This window comes from Lates calcarifer, linkage group LG13 (assembly GCF_001640805.2).
Source record: "Lates calcarifer isolate ASB-BC8 linkage group LG13, TLL_Latcal_v3, whole genome shotgun sequence".
NCBI classification, from domain to species: Eukaryota; Metazoa; Chordata; class Actinopteri; family Centropomidae; genus Lates; species Lates calcarifer.
In genome coordinates this window covers 8,514,288-8,532,801 of record NC_066845.1, presented here as the reverse complement: position 1 = coordinate 8,532,801, position 18,514 = coordinate 8,514,288, and the positions used below count along the sequence as shown (strand labels likewise).

Sequence of the window (18,514 nt, the reverse complement as noted above, 5' to 3'; positions counted from 1 at the left end):
TTCTGTGTATCATTTTAACACATTTTCCCCAAGATTCAGCCCGGTGAATTTGGTAACGTTGGGGTCTCCACTGGAATTGAAAAATTCTGTGAGTTTAAGAAAATGTGTTGCTGCTCACTGTGAGTCTGTATTAACTAATCCACAGGCAAGCCACTGCTTGTTAAGGGGTTTAAACAGCAACTGTCTTGACAAATGGTTAATTATTTACGTCCCTCATCAAACAAAAGTCACTGGCTCTGGCTTCTCAGATGTGACGATTTGTTAATTTTCAGTTTTATATCATTATAAATTATGTATCACTGGGTTTTGGTCTGTATGACAGACAAAATAAGCAGTTTGAAAATGTCGCCTCGGGCAAAATGGGAAATTGACATTTCTCATGATTAATTGAGAAAATTAGTTTCAGCTGCAGCCCTAATGTTGAATATTTATTCTTGGTAGAAATCCTTACTCAGAGTGAATCTGCTGGCTACTGTCACTGTATGCTGTTTGTTAGAAAACACCTGGGGAACCAAAGGAACAGTCCTTAACCAAAGGAACAGACACTTTCTTGTAGCAATGCCACCAGATCACAAAATTCAGTGTGATCCCTGACAAAAAAATTCTGAGTCCTTTTGAAAAACAGGTTTTGTTCCACATCTGCCCCTACACCAGCCTGACAGCAATGCCAGACACTAGTGACTTTGCTGTAGAAGAGTAAAACCAGCAAAACCAGGTTCCCTTGCTCTGTGCCCTGCCTTACAATTAATTCAAAACATGATAAAAGGCTAAACAACTTACTGAGTTTCTAAGCAATGTATCTTAGCCTTATATAATGAGATGACTCATGCCAGGTTTCACAAAATGTATACCTATAAGAAACCTGTGCACACGATTGATCAAATATTTAGTTTTACTTTTACTGAAGGGCTGTTTCCTCATATCTCCGGGCTGCACCATCTTGTTTGCCATTACTTATTAAGCTCAAGGTGCTTCCAAGGTAACATTTGCATAAAGTTGCTGCTTTGTACTTTTGACTACACTTCTTGTGTTGTGATGGATCCGTTATCTTCACAAGCTTGATGCCTGTTGTGTCTGCTGGTGTGTTTAGAGGTCATAATAATGTGGTTAAATTTACAGTATAATAAGTGACTGTACGGTGTTCTGTACCTCATTATTGGAGAGTTGGTACCAAGGCTGTTTTCCATAGGTGAAGATCTCCCAGAGAACAACTCCTAGACTCCAAACATCACTCTCAGTGGTGAACTTCCTGTACATGATGCTTTCAGGGGGCATCCAACGGATTGGTAGCATGGTGTGACCTCCGACCTTTTGAACATACACACACACACACACACACAGAGAGAGAGAGAGAGAGAGAGAGAGAGAGTGCAAAGTCAGTATAGAGTGAACAAAAGAAAGAATGAAGATTTAGAGAGCTGTTAAGCATCTTCAGAGTCATCCCATCCTCTGACAGACGTGCACTCTATATTCAATTCTCTTCTATTCATTTCTGCTCTGAGACAACATGCATTTTGAATGCATGGTCATGCAGCTTTTTCACATTTCTCACAAGGTTCACTCAGAAATTTCAATACATTTTAAAGTAGTGCTGCAAACATTTCACTCCTCCAAACTGCTGCCTGAGGCGTTAAAGTGGGTGAGGTTTGGTGATATGGCACAGTAGATTGCATCATCTCCCTGACTGTAGTACACCTCACTCCTGATCAGCATAGAATTTTATTTAATGGAATAGTATGCTTGTGAGAAAGTATTGCTTTACATTTCCTCGGACAAAGAGGGTTTATGCTGTTGAGCTTGCAGTGCACATGGTAACTGGCCACAGATCACAATAAGATGATAAATCGGAAAAACACATAGTCTGAACAACAGGAAAAAAAGACACATAATCAGGAAACAAGTTAAATGTATGCTATAAAATGTGAGCACTTGTGTGAGTCAGCAAAAATGTTATCAGTCTTGCATTTGGAAATTTGGAAAGTATCTGTTCCAGTGTAAACTATTGCAGAATGCAATATGTGTCTTGTTAATGAAGTTACATTTATGGAAAAATAATTTGACTCTTTAATATTGTTGCATCAAACAATGTGATGAGCTCCAGTGATTCTCAGAGAACAGAAATCAGCAGCTAAGGAACTCACAGGCACTCTGAGAGACATTTGGTCATTTCATTATGCTCTAATCTGAACTGAGCCTTTGGAGTCTGTTTGATTGTCGTATTCATTTGATGTTTTTACTGTTCATAAACACTGACAGCTCATTTCAGACTCTCACAGACTGTGAATGTAGCCTTGCATTCGGTTAATGTTGCAGTAGAGGTCAGAGTGTGAAAAACTTTTCATGCTCCACTAGTGACATAAAATACACACTGTCATCTAACTGCAATCCTGTGTTTGGTTAAAGGCTATAATGTCTTGCATATTAATTATGTCTCAGTGTCCCTGAGCCATGAAAAGAAAAACAGCAGTATGTTTTAACCCTTTAACATACAGTCCCCCCCTTTTCCTTCTTAAGTAGCTTTAAGGCTGGAAAAATCACCCCACTTGTCATTTGCTACATTATACAGTGGGTAAAATATTCAAACCCAGTTATGCCTATCTAATAGGAAATCTCTTTGAATCAACCTGACATTTACTTTTTTTTGGAAATTTTGCGATCTCCTCTAGAATTTAAAGTTTTGTGGGTTTGAACGATTTTTGGCTGCACAGCATGAATTTGTAATGAAGGACCTTCTGGCAGGTCAGGAAGTTTAAAGGGATGAATAATAGGTTTGTCAATGCTTGAATTTTTAATACTTTAGTGTTTAAAGTAAAGCTGAATGAAACCTACCCATGTGTTGATGTTGTTGTCTCTTATATTGAACCTTCCCTCTCCCCTCACTTCTTCTCCTCACTTGAATCTACCGACCGATCTGTGCTCCATTGCTCCACACAGACAGCGCGATCCATTTTCTGAGGTTTATGCCTGTTATTAATGGCTTGGTACCCACACTTGGCCTGTTTCTGTGTTAGTCAGTGGGTTATTTAATAGAGTAATAAAATGTGCACGGTCACATAGATAGCCATCAGGTTCGCTGGTACATCCAGGGAAACATATCTGCCCCCATCTCTGTAGCTCTTACTCTTCATAACCGCTCGCTTTTTCTCTCTGTAACACCATGTCTCCCTCCTCGTTTGTCTGTTTCTCATTTACACTTCTTTCTCTGTTTCTGTCAAATTCGAACATGCTTTATTGGCATGGCCATAACAAGGTTAGGTTCTGCCAAAGGAGAGTGCAAGCATTGAATGAATGCCAATACAGAATGCAATAAAAAAGACAAAATATAGTTTACACACCACCCAATACTATTTATATAGCAACATGCACATTTTCTTAATCTTTGGATAGTCTTAATCATAATTATAATGCTCTGCTCTCAAATGCTAATCTCAGAAATGAATTATGTGTCCAAAATCACTCTCTTTTTCATTGGAGCATATATAAGATACCACAAGCATCAGCACCGGCGCCAGCTGTTCTTTTTAAGTTCACTTGGCTTACTTACACAGATTAAACTGAAGAAGGTAATGGAATATGGTTGACATATCTGATTGGTCACACAAAATACTGTCTTATAATTATGTTAACAGGGAAGACTTACAATGACATTTAAAATCAATAGATAGACCTCCAACCAGCTGAAGTGAAGCCGGAGCTTCCAGAAAAACCTCATTCAAAATCCTTTTGCCATTTGTCACTGCATTTGTAAAATGCCTTGTAACAGAGCCTCACTCAACAGTATGTTGTGAGTTTGGTGGCCTTCAACAAATTTCACATTTCCTGTAAGCCCTATTGTCCATGGGCTAAACAACTAGACAGTAAAAATGACATTAGAAGAGAACATTGGGGAGTTTAATGGATATAAACTAGTTGTGGTATTAGAAGTACTGGCCTGTTGATTTCATGTGAGTTGTAGTTTTTCCTGTGCTCAGAAAGTAATCACTGTTAAACTTGAAATCAGAAAGGTTTCATTTTCTTATTGCAGCTGCTCTAGTGGATGCCAGTTTGTCTTGGTTAGTTACAGTGAGGAGTTACAGAAGAACAGAGGCCAGCCTGGACATCACCTCATGACTTCAGCTCTCTATTGTAGAAACATTTTATTCCCAGAACTCAGCTAAAATATCCAGTAAATATCATGCACCCCACAGTAAATAGATAGTGATTCTGGACACAGCAATTGTTTATTCTACTCTATTCTGTTATATAGATGATTCTGCCAGTATTTATTCACTGATGTGTCTGAACCTGCTCATATCCATTAGTAGTTTTGTTTTATTCATCATGGCTGATCACATCCCTGATGGTCTGAAATATTAATACTGGGCTCTTGAACTGCTGGGGTACATTTTTTTTAATGTATGTTAACTGTGTGTGTATGTGGGTGTGGGTGTGTGTCAGTGCATATCTGAATGAGTGAGTATGAGAAAGAAATGAGGAGAAAAGAAAAGGGCAGTCTCTTCAAGAAGGCCTTAACAAGGCTGAATTGAAAGAGAAAACAGAGATGAGAAAACAAATGAAGAAGCAAAAAGGGAAAGCCTCCAATTAAACCTTCTTGTCATTGGGGAGGAGCGGGCATCAAAAATGAAGTCACGTTTACAGTGGTACAGTCTGCAGACCAAACACTTTTAAAGATTCTCACTGATGGTGAATCTCTTCCTGTCATCAGCTCCGTCAGTTTTCTTTTTGCTGTCAGTAGCTTTGTCATCTGTCTTTGTCTCCTTTGCTGTTTTTTGCCATTCCCTTCTCTTGGTCTCTCTCGTTTACGCTCACCTTCTCTTACCATCTCTAAACCTGTCTGTCTGTTCTGTCTCTCTCCCTCTGTCTTAAACATATGCATCATTTCAGCTAGACCACTGCCTGCAGTGTTTCAGGGAAAAAAAAAACACAGAGGAGGGCTGTGGGCTCTCTGTAGTGACCTCCTAGAGACTGATGTAACCATGGAAACTGGAACAGTTAAAAAGAAAGCATTATGGGATGTGGTGTAAGGAGGGACTAATGCGACTAACTCCACCTCCTCTGTTACACAGGAACCCTACCTTAATTGCCCTCTGCGTTGCTATGGAAACAAAAACTCTTTCCAAGCTAGTCAGTGTTTTTGTGCGCGCGCGCGTGTGTGTGTGTGTGTGTGTGTGGTGTGTGTGTGTGTGTGTGTGTGTGTGTGTGTGTTGGTTGGTTGGCTGGTTGGCTGTTTGTTTTATTCTTTGAGAAAAGAACTTGTTCTTTTGGCTTTCTCAGATACAGTAAAATGGTTGACATAATTTATATGACACTCACTGTTCAACCCTGTCTCTTAGTAATTTTGTTTATATAGCTACAATTCATTTGCAACAGAAAATATGTTTTGAAGAACATGTGGCGCTGCTTGGATCATGTTTTCTGTTAACATGAAGAAATGTTGTTCACTTACATATTTGCCGAGACACAAATATCTTGCAGCCCAGTATCCACTTGTATTGACTTTAGCATCAGCAAACTTTTTTTATGGTTATGCTTAGGCACTAACAGCATCTGGTTAAGGTTAGGGAAATGTTGTGGAAAAAGATTACAGTGGCTTTAGACACAATGTGTTTATTTATATTAAATAAAACCGCAGTCTTTCCCTAACCTTAGCCAAAGGGGTTTTTGTTATCAAAACCTGACCATAGACGGGACAACTGAATGGGGGGAATTGAACCCTGATCTCTGGAGTGTGTGTTTAGTATACCTGTCAGAAATGTTGCCTCTGAACATGGTCCAGCCAGTGATTACGCTGCCACCACAAAGTAATTAGGAAAACAGTTTAGTAATATGTAAATGTAATGTCTGGAAAACTGGGTTGAGTTGTTTATTTTAGTGATGCTGCCTCTCGTGACCAAAAAAAAAAAAAAAAAAAAAAAAAAATTCCAGTGTTTGGATTTTCAAAGCACGTTCTTGTCCATTAAATTCTTGGAAGAGCTGCTGTATTTTTCATGGATGTACCAAATAGATAAATAAATTCAGCAGGTATTTCTAGCAGGGCTCTGCAATATGGACAAAATTAACGAGTCAGTTTTTAAAATTACATTAGTTTTTAAAGTAAGACGATGACAAGTGGAACTCATGTCTATCTAAAAACTACTAAATTGTTAGTTAGGTATATAGGTCACTGTTGCACATGGTTTTGGTTTTGTATATAAATAATAATAATGATAATCAAAAAGGCAGAGTAAGACTATATAAATATGATAAATCATAGGAAGTCTTCCAGAATGATCAGTTAAAATGTGTAAAAAAAGAAACTGTTGTCCATATCATAGTTTTTCATCTTTGTGTTGAAGTGTATCTGGTCATGCAGACAGCAGTGTTTTGTCTGTCCACATGAATGCTCACTCCTGCACAGATAAATGCTCCACTCTGGCAGCTCCCATTAAGATGCTGTTTGTCTCTGTTGGTTGGGAACCAGTGATGGGTCGTAAAAAAACAAAAACAAAACAAAAAAACAAACAAACAAACAAACAAAAAAGCGGCAAAACACACAAGCCAAATTACTCTGCAGAGACTGTTTAGCACTGCTTTGTTGCCAGCGTTGCCCTACAGCCTGTGTCAGCAGCGTAAAACATTCAGACTCGGTTGCTAAAACCTAAGCAGACATTTAATTTTCTTTCATCCTCCACATTTGGGCATGAAATCAGTTTAGTGAGAAAGAGGAATAAATGTGCTGTGTATGTGCATTCACCCTCCCCAACTCCAACTGCAAGTCCAACCCCACCCACACGCCCACACGCCCACACACACACACACACACACACACACACACCGAAAAAGGCTACACGGAAAGGCTCGTGGTTTGAATCGTGGCATCCTTGTCTGTCTTCTGAAGCATCTGTCAGGTTCATTGTGTAACAGGGGAATCAATGACGTCACTGCAGCCCCTTCAGTCCTACGCCTCTGCTTCTATTTCCTTACTCACAGACACAAATACACACACACAGGCACCATGGGGGGGGGGGTGGTGGGGAGGTGGGGGCCTCCAATTCCTCTATGAGTCATCTTTGCTCCTGTCTGACGCAAAAGCATGACTTGGTCCCTACACTCTACACCCTCCCCACAGTCACACTCGCACACACATTCACAAACGCGCACCTCTGTCTTTCCTGGATGCTGACACATGGGTGGATCACTGTGTTTTACCTCCCACCGTCCTGTACTTCTCTTCTCCTTTGCTGTTTTTCTCCTGTCTGTCTGTATCTCTGTGTCTCTGATATCTTGCTCTGTGGTTGTGTAAAGCTGCAGCTCCTGTGTGTTTGTTTCTCACTGACTATCCTGTATGATGTCTCTTCTCTACAGGCGGCTGTGCCTCCAGACCTCTTCTCTCCCACCTCAACATGTGCATGTTCCTTTATGGCTCTATTACTGCCTTTTTCTGCTTTTGTATATTTATTTGTGTCTTGTTTTCTGCCTCCCTTGCCTCCCTCTCCTTTTCCTCCCTCTATCTTTCCCTGCTGCTCCCCCAATCTCTCTTTTTCCCAGCTCTCTCCCTTCATCTATTTGCCACCTTCCTGCCTCTGTCTCCCACACTTCCATCTCTCTCCTTCTCCCCCTCTTTCTCTCATACTGCCTCAGCATACTAAACAGAAGTTCTCTGATTACTTTTCTTCCTGAGAAACGTTGGATACAACTCTGAGGCTCACCGCCACTGCCTTTGCCCGTTGCCATGACTACAGCCTCGGCGCTTAGCTTTATTGAGGAGGGGTGAAAGGAAGGAGGAGGAGGAGGAGGAGGTCGAGGGGAGATTGCTGTGTGTCGTCACACAGAGATAGTACAAAAGAAAGCCACAGAGGAGAGACCTTAATCTTTGTTTTTTTGCATACATAACTAATTATTCTAAATTTCATCGAAAAAGTGTTCAGAAAAAGTCCAAAGAAAAGTCAGAGCACCGATTGTTTGTGGCCATGTGGATCTTAAATTTTTTACCTTTTTATCATACTGGCTCTGCTCTGGGGTCATTAAAAGTTTGATTAACAGTAAAAAAAACAGGAAGCAGGAATATAATTTCTATTGAACCATATATTTAAAAGATATATTCTAGTAACTAAATGTAAAATGGGAAATATGAAAAAAAGAGAGGACCATGTATGCAAGCTATAATCTGGAAAACTGCTTTTCCTATTAACTAAAATGATTTCATTTTGTATTTCTTTATTAACTACACTAAAAAAAAATCCCAATTATTGTAGCAACAAATAAAGGCATGCCTTATACAAAATATAAAATGCATTGATCAATGTCATCACTGAGTTTTATTTCCATAAAATGGCCAATCGATCATTGTTATTTCTCTGAATGTTATTGTTTAAGTCATTATTTGTTAAAAATAGAGACTTGTCATCAAATGGCTGCTCCTCTTCCCTCTTTCTCTTTTTCTCTCTTTCTCCCTCCTCCTGAGTTCTCTGTCACTGCCACTCATGTCAGTTTGTCACAGTGGATGGGAGAAAGGGCAGGAAAAATGGACAGTCACTATCAATCAATCAGTACAATTTATTAGATTTCGGCCTTTTGGAAAGGTGACAGATTGCTGTGCAGAAGGAAAAAAAAAACACACTATCCGCTGTCTCTTGTACCCCTGAGTTATCGTGACACTCACAGTAGAGCTGCTAAATGTCCCTGCATACACATACACACCCACACAATGTGTACACCCACACACTTCTTTTTAGAAATGCAGCCACGTTTCCTTGCTCTTTCCTTTTTGCAGAGTAGCCCTTTCTACACCACCCCTTGGAGATAGGTACGTGTGTGTTATATCTGACTGCCCAGCACTTCCTGCAGTATGAATAGATTTATTGTATCCAGTACTGTATATTAGGCTATAATATATGTTGTGTGACCCTGCAAATTATATTCTAATAATATCAGGCTCAAAATGTGTGAATAAAGAACTTATATTGATGAGGTCTGAAGTTTCATTGACCATTTTAATTTGAATATTTTAGGACTAACCAGTCTATGTGCAGTTTGTTTTTTTTGAAAATGTTATATATTTTTTCCAAACAAGATACAATAGATTTGGGGTCCTTATTTCATTGTAACAAATTAAGCATTTCCAGATATAACAACCAAAAAAGCAGATTCAACTTGAAACTACCTCCAGGTTGATATTTAATATTTCATTGGCAAAATCTCCAGTAAAGAAACTAGGACACACACACACACACACTATAGTGACAATAGAACATTTTTTATGTTATATTTCAGAGCCCATTTTGGGAAGGTTTCTGATTTTATTTTTGTAATTTTAATAAATAGTTTTCATTAGAGCAGTGTATTAAAATGTGTCTGAGCTTGTCATGCAGTTGTCTCATTAGCCAGGTCTCTGGTGAACAATGGATTCCTAAATTTAAAATGACCATCTGCTCAAAAAAATAATAAATTATATTATAAAATAAAATAGAAATCCTTTACAACAACTGGTGTGTATTGGCCGTTGGTGGCAGAAAATGCTGCAGTAATAATCCTAATAAACAGCTCTTATTATGCACTCTGTATGACTTCTAACAAAACATGCAACTTATTCTCCCTCTCCTTGAGTCTATTCAGTTACTTACAGTATGTCTGCACAGTGAGCCATACACAGCTACATGTATGTTTATTCTTGCTGCCCTATACTCAGTTTAGTTGACCTACCACAGCAAGTGTCTTACTGTTAAAACTGCCAGAGTCCGTCAGTCATGCCCATGCAGGGGAGGAGCAGAGAGGGACCCATGCAGCAGGGAGGAGGGAGGCTAAAAGAAGGGCCAGAAAAGATATCGACACATACACCTACCCTGTAGTAGTCAGTGCTGTAGACATCTCTGGACATGCCAAAGTCTCCAATCTTCACCAGCAGGTTCTCACCCACCAGGCAGTTCCTGTTGGACAACAAACATAAACAAAGTAAAGTACAAAAATGTTTGTGAAAAACATTTACATACTGTCAGATCTTTTACATATAATTTGAGCTATTGTACTGTATTTATGTATATTAACACCAGTCAGTTAGCTGGCTACTATGATGGAATTGTGTTGGTTTGTTCAAATTATGTCCAAGTGACTGGATTTGTTGTTTTGTTTTCACTGTCTCATTATCGGGAATTTGGGAAGGTTCTGAACAAATGTAATGACGCCTTTATTAAGAGCGTAGTAACGTGAAGTAGAGTGACAAACCTAGTGGCCAGGTCACGATGCACAAAGTGCTGTGATGCCAGGTAGACCATGCCAGACGCAATCTGCTGGGCAATGTGCAGCATCTGAGACTGGGTCAGCTCCACGGGTCTGGTGGTCTGGCCCTCTGCCATCAGAACAGCATCTGGTCCGTGAGCCCTGTATGGGATCAGGTGGAAAGTACACGCGAACCCAGTTATTGTTTGTTGGAGTCATGCTTTTGTGTCTGGTGAAGTGTTACTAGCTGCCAGCTTTTTTTTTTTTTTCAAACATTAAAAAAAAAAAAAAAAACATTAGAGGAAACTTCTACTGTACAATCTATTTAGTCTATTGATTCCTCTGTTTTCATGATGGCATTTTAGAGAAATGTCTATTTTTCAATATAATAGCTGCCATTTTGATGAAATTTTTATGCACTTAAGAAAAGAGTCATGCCTGAGGAACTTGTTGAGATCTCCATGTTTCATATACTCAAACACCATGATGAGAGGGTCGCTCTCCACACAGACTCCATAGAAAGTGACGATGTGTTCATGTTGAAGGTTGGTCAGGAGCTCAGCCTCACGGTGGAAATCCTTCCTGGCATTTTCACTGGCCTCTTTAAGTGTCTGCGCACACACACACACACACACACACACAGAAACACGCAGAAGTGACATTTTAATAAACTGACAAATGAAAAACTCACACATTATGCCACGTACACTGTTGCCAATTAGTCATTTTCACAGTGCACCCAGTCTGCTCCAATTTATTTGGCTGATGTCCACTATGAAAAAAAGGATTGTAAGTGTCTTGCCTTGTAAAAGTGAGTTACAGCAACTCGGCACACGCTGTGTGAAATTACTGGCACTGAGCAAGGACTGATACAATGGAAGCAGGAAAAAAAATGGAGACATTTTATATTAATGTAAGCCATTACAAAGTACAGCACTGTTTACATTCATTATATTCCCTCGTTCCCTTTGAAACTAATCTTTGTCTCCTTTCCATGAATCAGGAAATCTGTCAAGCAGGTTGTGTAACACAAGCATCTGTGACAGAAAAAGAGTGTGTGTGTGTGTGTGTGTGTGTGTGTGTGTGGTGTGGGTGTGTGGTGTGAGAGAGGGAGAGAGAGAGAGAAGTAGTTGCAGGAAATGAAAGAGATCTGGGGTCTGTATTCATTTCGCATCTAAAAAAGAAAAATATAGAAAATTCTTCTTGTCCTACATGAATAATTGATTGTCTTCCTACAGTGTATGACATGGATATACGTTTGCTTCTTACCTTGTGTATGTGAGCGTGTTTGTCTGTCTGTGTACTAACAGTGCAGATAGAAGCTCCTATTACAAATATAGGTCTAAAGGACAAAGAGGAGTCACTAAGAAAGCTCAGGATGAAGGAAATGACCTGTGACCTTTAATGTAGAACGCTGAGATGCCAGAAAAAGAGACAGATTGTGATTCTGCCCACATATATTCAACCAATCACGTATCTCTAAACAGAGGCTTGGTCATGTACTGTACATTATAGACTGTAACATGATACTGCATGATAATGATACAATAGATTATTACAGTATAGATACTGTATGAAAGCCTATGCTCCAATCTCAGCTTGAAATGTGATATCGGATACGTATGGGAAATCAGGGTTGACCTTCTTTTGATGTATTCGCACATGCTGGAAGTGATAGCCTGTCTTTGTAAGCCATTGGTGTGACTAAGTATCAACCAGCTCCAGAGGATGTGTGTGTTAACCAAAAGAAAAATTTATACCACCTTTATAAAAGGTTTAAAAACTGTAATTATTGCTTGATTATTGGTTAATAGATCATTAACTGATGACTACTGAAAAGAAGATGTTTATCCCTTGTAATTCATAACAATGCAGTTATAAATGTTGGTAATAACTTAATAAACATTAATGAATCAAGCCAGAAAACCTGAAGTTATAAATGTTAATAAGTTAGAAGAGAAGAGGTCAAATGATCAATGGTTGGTGCACTAAAAAGATAAAAAAGACAAAGAAAGTGTAATACTGGAGGACATGAACACCAAACACAACCTGGCAATTTCATTCTTCACATGGTTTATGACTTATCTGTAAAGTGAGTCAATTGTTAACTATTAATAAAGCAGTGTACAACTTATTAACCTTTACCATATTAAAAGTGGTAATAAAATGCTTATTGGCCATGACCTAGAGCATAACAATTTTTTTCATTTTCCACATTTGACTGATGATGGTCCACGTACATTCACTGCTTGTAGTGGACACAGTGTGCTCCTGGTAAAAAGAAATCTGGAATACAAAATTTGAAATTCTTTCTTGGCAAAGACATGTGCTGCACCACTGAGCTCAATCAGCTAACTGAACTGTTCAATGTATCAAATGACCACTGCCACAAATATTCATCACTGTGTTGAGCAAAACATATTAATGTTGAATTCAGGAGAGTTACAACACAGACTTTCCTGTACGCCAAGAAGGTTATGTATGAACTGTCATGTTCTCTCTCAGTCTCTGAACTCAGTGCTGCATTAATTCCCAGGCCAAAAGCCATAATATTGCTCTGTTAGTCATCCGGTCTGCGCACGTTCAGGTCCCTGGACAAATAAAAAGCAATCAACAACCTCCAGCTTGGGAATGTAGTGACTCACATTTACATGTGAGAAAGGCAACATTACTGAAAGTGGAAGGTGTTCATGATTTATGGCATGCAGGGGTATAAGTGTGTTTGTTTGGACGTGCGTGCGCCTATGCATATTTCTATGCGTATCTGCATGTGTTGAAGTTGCTGTGATCAATGGTAGCTCAGTGTATAATATACAGTAACAGTAAAACTTGCTTCTGCATTATGGCTGACTGGATGATTGATAGCCGACTCTAAAACCCTAGACCATTAAGCTCTATTAGTGAGTGTAGGTTATTGTAATGTAGTGTACAGGGGAGAACATGTTTCTGAAATGCAGTAAGCATGACAGGAGGAACAATGTACCCAGGGGGGTGGAGAGGTGGAGGGGTTGAAGAAAAAACACACCTCAAAATATGAATCACTCTATTTTCTTCAACAGCATCTCTTTATACTGAACCGTGGAGAAAAGGGTTATAGCAATGATTAAGTGTACTGACAAATCTTGGAGTTGCTTTATGTGCATTATTAATGTAGTTCCATCAAAATGTTGCACAAATTTAAAAAGAACTTCCAGAAAGTGAACAAAAGAAAATGCAAATCACTGTTCAACAAGATTACATAATCGAAAGAGTGCCAGTATCTTGTATTTTGGAGATCTGGTATGTCAAAGCATTTTACTTCCCTACCTACTGTAACAGGGCATTTATTTACTTGAATTAATTAATTTGTGTACTCAGCCCACACTATCTACAATAGTGAGCATCAGCAAAAGCCTGGTGCTGAGACTAGACCTCCTCCCCAAAAAAGGGTCAGTTAAAAATCCTCAATTAGTGGTATCTGACCATACTGACAGTTTTGGTTTTGGACAGTAAACCAGTGGAACACACTTACATTAAGTTAAAGAAGCAGGTGGAACAGAGGCCAGCCCTGACTGTAACATCAGGAGCCTTTGTTTCCATGACAATATTTTGGATAGTATAGCAACTGTCAATTTGATATTGTGTAAGAGAGAGCTTTGCCTAGCAACTTGTTGACTCCTGTGTTTCATGTTCTAAACATGCCTAGTGGGCACAGGCCCATGGGCCTGAGGGGTCAGGGGGCCCCTGCACTAGAGCCTCTATGAAATAACTGTTAAAAGTGACTGTTAAAAGATAGAAAATGACCACAGAGAAAGGCAACATGATTCCAAACAGTGGCACAACAACCACAAAGAGATGTAAAATGATCATAGCGAAGTAAAAACTACCAAAAAGAGACTCAAATTGACCACAAAGAGATGCAAAAAAGCCACACAGGACCACAGAATCATTACAGAAACAGACACAAAATGACAAAAAAAGAGATGCAAAATGAGTTGCGTTCTTTTTAGTATTTTTGGCCAATGTGCTCATAATCTGTCCATGACCCTGATGTAACTTCTGGTTGTAATTGACCTAGTTTTGAAACATCTTCCAGAAACAGTGTCTCAGTTATTTTGGATTATCCAGAGACCTCACTGTTATCATGTGAACTACTTTCCAATTAGTCCTTTTTAGCTTGTTTTGTATTTTGGGGGAACCAGCCCTTTAAACCAGAAAAAATGGTTGAAATGACATAATTTATTTGGAAATCTGTTTCAAGCAGTCTCCATCACACTTTGTCTTTGTTGATGCACCAACAAGGGGGAGGGAAAGACAACGGGAGAGAAATGGTGAGTCATGCCAATTGACAATAAGATGAGGACGAAAAGAGCAGGAAGAGCGTTTAGTACACTCTGTAAGCAGGTGGTACATTAGCTAATTGGAAAAAAAAATCTGATGAATTGAGAGAGTTAAATCGATGATGTGACTCTAATGATTAAATGATTCATCTACATCATGTCTATATGCAGCTGCGCCTATGGCAGGTTTAGTATAACTTAAGTGCTGATTATATAACATTTTACTAGGTTTGACATGCAGTCAGCAACATGCAGCATCTTGTTCTACCACCAGGATTTTCAGGTACATATTTTACAGAGTGCAGGGACTGAGCTGAAGCTAAGCTGGCAGCATATATCAGTGGGCCAGCAAGCGGTTTAGAGCTAAGCTGGAAGGAAACAGGAAGTGAAAGAAGAGAGAAGAAGGTAGAGGATTTGAAAAGGGGAGAATATCAGGATGAATTCAGAGCAGAGAGAAAAAGTCAGGTGAGAGAGGGAGAGTTAGAGGTGAGGCGTGGAAGACAGAGGAAGTGGGGGGTAAAGGAGGATGGAGGGAGAAGGAGGGGGTCTCTCACAGGTCATGTATTGTTAATGAGAAGTTCTTCACCAATCAGATCCTGTTTCACCGCAGAGCAGCACAGAAAGCATGCTTGATGGGGAGATGGATGGAGGGATAGATGTGATGGGAGGATGCTCCCTGGGAAACCATTCAATTTGACCCCGGAAGTCAGCGGTTTGAGTGTAATTCCACCTTTCGCTTACAGAGAAACTCTTGAAAGGAACGACTTTCTAACAATAGCAGAGGAAATGGAGGTGAGGCGTTGGCAAACAGAGTCTAAATACTGTAGAGACGCCATTGGAAGGATTTAATTTCAAAATGCCATGTATACATTTCAGGAACACGAGATTGTCTGCTGTAAACTGCTCAATATTTCAAAGGTATTTCAGGTATTAGATCTTATTGCGAAATGCTGTAGAGAATGCAATGACTTTTGCCTGCAATAATAACATAATGGGCTTTATTTTGGTGCTACCAATCATTCTGTATGAGCAGGGATTTTCAAAATATCTTATCCTGAAACTAGATTTTTCATGAGTTGGAATACCTTCTTTGTAATGCAGACCGGACAGTATTTTATTTCTTTTTACAGAGACAGTCTGTCCTCCTGTGTCTGGTCTTGGGTTTATAATAGCTAACCCCAAACAAACAAACAGAGTTTGTGTTTTGCTCAATTAAGCTGATGAGTGATAACAGATGTTTTTTTTCCCACAGGCAATCACAGAACAATCATCTTCTAAACATTTTAGGGACAACAGGGCAACAGAAAATGGACAAATTTAGAGAAATTCAGAAGGTCAGGGGCTTTCTTTCCTGTTGAAAACATGTTATTAAAAACAAAACAAACAAAAAACTAACATGCTGACTGTGTCATATCCAGATTGCTATCCTATGAAATATGCAGTGATTTGTTATTCTAAGACAAAATTTTAATATGCATTATAAAAGGGTTTTTAACATTTGTACAGCAGAAAGTTGCTTTCTCAGGCACTTGCAGTAAAAAAAAAAGTTACATTTAAAACAATTAAACTTTAGATTACCTTGACTGCCACCAGTATCTTCTCCTGGTCAGGTGAGAGGTTGTAACACTCAGCTAGGAAGACTTTTCCGAAGGCTCCCTCTCCCAGTTCTCTCTTCAGCACGATGTTGTGTCTCTTAATATGCTGGACAACTGTTGAACAGAGAGAAAAAGCAAAAAAAACTTTAATTTTTGGTTATTTTCTTTTATGATCTTGTGTTTGATCACACAGATCATGAACATGTTAGTTTAAAGTATAGAAATACTACAGAATTAAGTTATTACACCTCTGATCATACTTGATTTTTAATTTAATCTGTTTAATTCACATGTGGTTTACAGTCCGTCTGTGTGATATTTACCAAATCAAGGCAAAACTACAACACAATTATAAGTGATTTAACAAAAATGAAATATTGTAGATTTGCTAACACATTATGTGTCCATTTTATAGTGAACTTTTGTCACATGATGTGCCAGTAAAATACTAACTGGTGCCAACTGATAATGATAGAGAAAATAATTAATTAAAGAATTTAAAAATATATATATTTGAATTTATTTCTCCTATCCTCTAAAATGCCCAGTTGTTACTTCTTTGTTCTCCATACCAACAACACCTAAGTATCAAATGGAACCTCAGTATTTTATTAGTACTTTATTCATACAACAAAATGAACCTTGCAGGCTTTATTATTAAGTGTTACTGTAGATTTTTCTAATTTTTACACAGGTGCACTAACTCTAAAGTGGAAAAAAAAATTGAAGTGGGTGATATTTCTCTGTCACTCAGAATCTGCACCCTCTTAGGGGCATATGCCACTTTTATTTGATTACCTAGTAAAATTGTCTGAGGGAAGATCATTATTTAATAGTTTATGTCTGAGGATATTTTTCATTTCTTTTTTTAAATCATCATTTATACAGCATATGAATTCTACAGTAAATAATTAAATTCATTGTTTTGTCATCTACTAATTTGACCCAGTATTTACTGTAATGTAAAAACGTGTCTCTTTGTCTGTTTCATGTACGTAATCTCTTCCTGCCTTCTGCTCACCCACAGTTGGATCAGAGTTGACAAACCTGCTCTCTGTTGCTAAGTAACTCATGACTCCATGCCAGCTGATTTTTTAGAAAATTTGGCATCTCACCACGGTGATGATACAAGGTTTTATTCTACAGAATGATTAACAGCATGGTGCCCTTACTATAACCGAGCTAAGCCTTTTCTTTTTGACTACGGGCCAGATGTGCAACTGTCTGCATGCAAGGAAACAGATATTATCCTATAATACATGCACTTGGGTAGCTCTTGAACATACATACACACACAGTGGGGACAGGACACCAAGAACTGAGATTTATCTGTGATGTGATTAAGAGGTGCATTTGAAGAAAAGCTGTCCACTCAGAATATCACATTAAAGCCCTGCTAGACTCTCAGAAGCTGCATCGATCTACACTGTAAGCTACTGAGGTCCACCATAACCCAATATTGTACAGACTGACAGAGAGAGAGAGTGTGTGTTAGAGAGAGAGAGAGAGATAAGAAAACACCACAGGCTTACATCAGATATTCAAAAGCATCTAATTTTCAGTGTAAAATTGTGGCGGCAGGAGAACACATCCACCATGCACTTTGGTTGTGTTATGCATAATGTAAGGGAAATGAATTAAATGCATTGTCACTAAAACTATTCGCAGGTATGTTTAGTAAATGAACATTAAGATTAAGGTTTGACAGCTCTATTCATTAAAAAACATTTCCTCATTATGTTGATAAAAACATAATTCAAATGACATGTTTTTTTAAAAGTTTTTTTGCTGTTACAAATTAGCTGTATGTGAACATAAATGGTCTAAAGGAGACAAGCATGTAGAGGTATCAGTGTGGCTAAAAGTCTGCATTTACATTCATTATCTATGCCTCAGGACAGTAATTCTTCAGTTAAAAAACAACAGAGACAGGTCACAGAACACTTGCAATTCCCTGTGCAGCAACAGCAACTGTGCACAGTAAACCCCCACCCCCACAAGACAACTACCCACCATTTAACCAGCTAATTACCTCACCGCACCATTTCCTACCGTAGTTGTGTAATAAGCGTTCACCCATGAAAACGCCTCGCACCACTTCTCCTTAATTAACACCCTCAAATAGCAAATAAATTGATGTGTGCAGACCAATGCTTCCCCTATTGCCTTTTTTTTTTTTTCCTTTGGCAGAAAGATTCGGTGTTGGCTCACGGCACGTCCTGACATTTTTTAAAAATAGTTAGATTTATAATGTGTCATTGCAACTAATTTTGCATTCATATATTCAGGAATTTGACATAATTATTGCGCATAGCAATCAAGAACTTTCAAAATTAAGTTATTTTATTTTTTATATCGCTCATGAATTCTGCTTTTCCAGCTGTCAGCCTTTGCCAATTTTACACT

General features: G+C 38.7%; 1 protein-coding gene across 1 annotated transcript in view; it reads right to left on the bottom strand.

Moving 5' to 3' along the window:
* ntrk2a (neurotrophic tyrosine kinase, receptor, type 2a) overlaps positions 1–18,514 on the bottom strand; it is an 80,909-nt gene that overhangs the window by 6,716 nt on the left and 55,679 nt on the right. The window contains exons 14-18 of the mRNA XM_051075120.1: positions 16,092–16,222; positions 10,633–10,805; positions 10,201–10,356; positions 9,821–9,905; positions 1,150–1,308 (exon numbers count right to left, since the gene is read on the bottom strand). Of these exons, the coding sequence (XP_050931077.1) occupies positions 1,150–1,308; positions 9,821–9,905; positions 10,201–10,356; positions 10,633–10,805; positions 16,092–16,222 (704 nt within the window). The remainder of the gene's footprint in view (positions 1–1,149; positions 1,309–9,820; positions 9,906–10,200; positions 10,357–10,632; positions 10,806–16,091; positions 16,223–18,514) is intronic.